Source organism: Opisthorchis viverrini (genome assembly GCF_000715545.1).
Source record: "Opisthorchis viverrini unplaced genomic scaffold opera_v5_512, whole genome shotgun sequence".
Taxonomy (NCBI): domain Eukaryota; kingdom Metazoa; phylum Platyhelminthes; class Trematoda; order Opisthorchiida; family Opisthorchiidae; genus Opisthorchis; species Opisthorchis viverrini.
In genome coordinates, this window is record NW_008752155.1 from 216,253 (window position 1) to 216,485 (window position 233).

At 46.4% G+C, this 233-nt stretch overlaps 1 protein-coding gene across 1 annotated transcript in view; it reads left to right on the forward strand.

The window, feature by feature from the left end:
- The window catches only part of T265_15430 (hypothetical protein), a gene marked incomplete at both ends in the record, with an annotated part of 10,246 nt that continues 10,013 nt past the window's right edge, over window positions 1-233 (forward strand). The window contains 1 exon segment of the mRNA XM_009178068.1: window positions 1-98. Within this exon segment, the coding sequence (XP_009176332.1) occupies window positions 1-98 (98 nt within the window).

Here is a 233-nt window from a genome sequence, read left to right on the forward strand (position 1 = left end):
ATGGATAACGTATGGCAAAATGCGAAAGTGGCTGAGTTAGAGGCGTTCAGTGATGTCCGTCCAATTTCCCAAATACCACCAAACGACTACTGGATATCGTCGAGATCGCTAGCACATTGATGTCAGGAAATTCATACCAACAAGCAACAAATATGACGGCGCACACGAATCCCTCAGATACCAAATAACCAAATGGTCGAGAGCTTCACTCCCGTCACGAAGAGACTGGACCT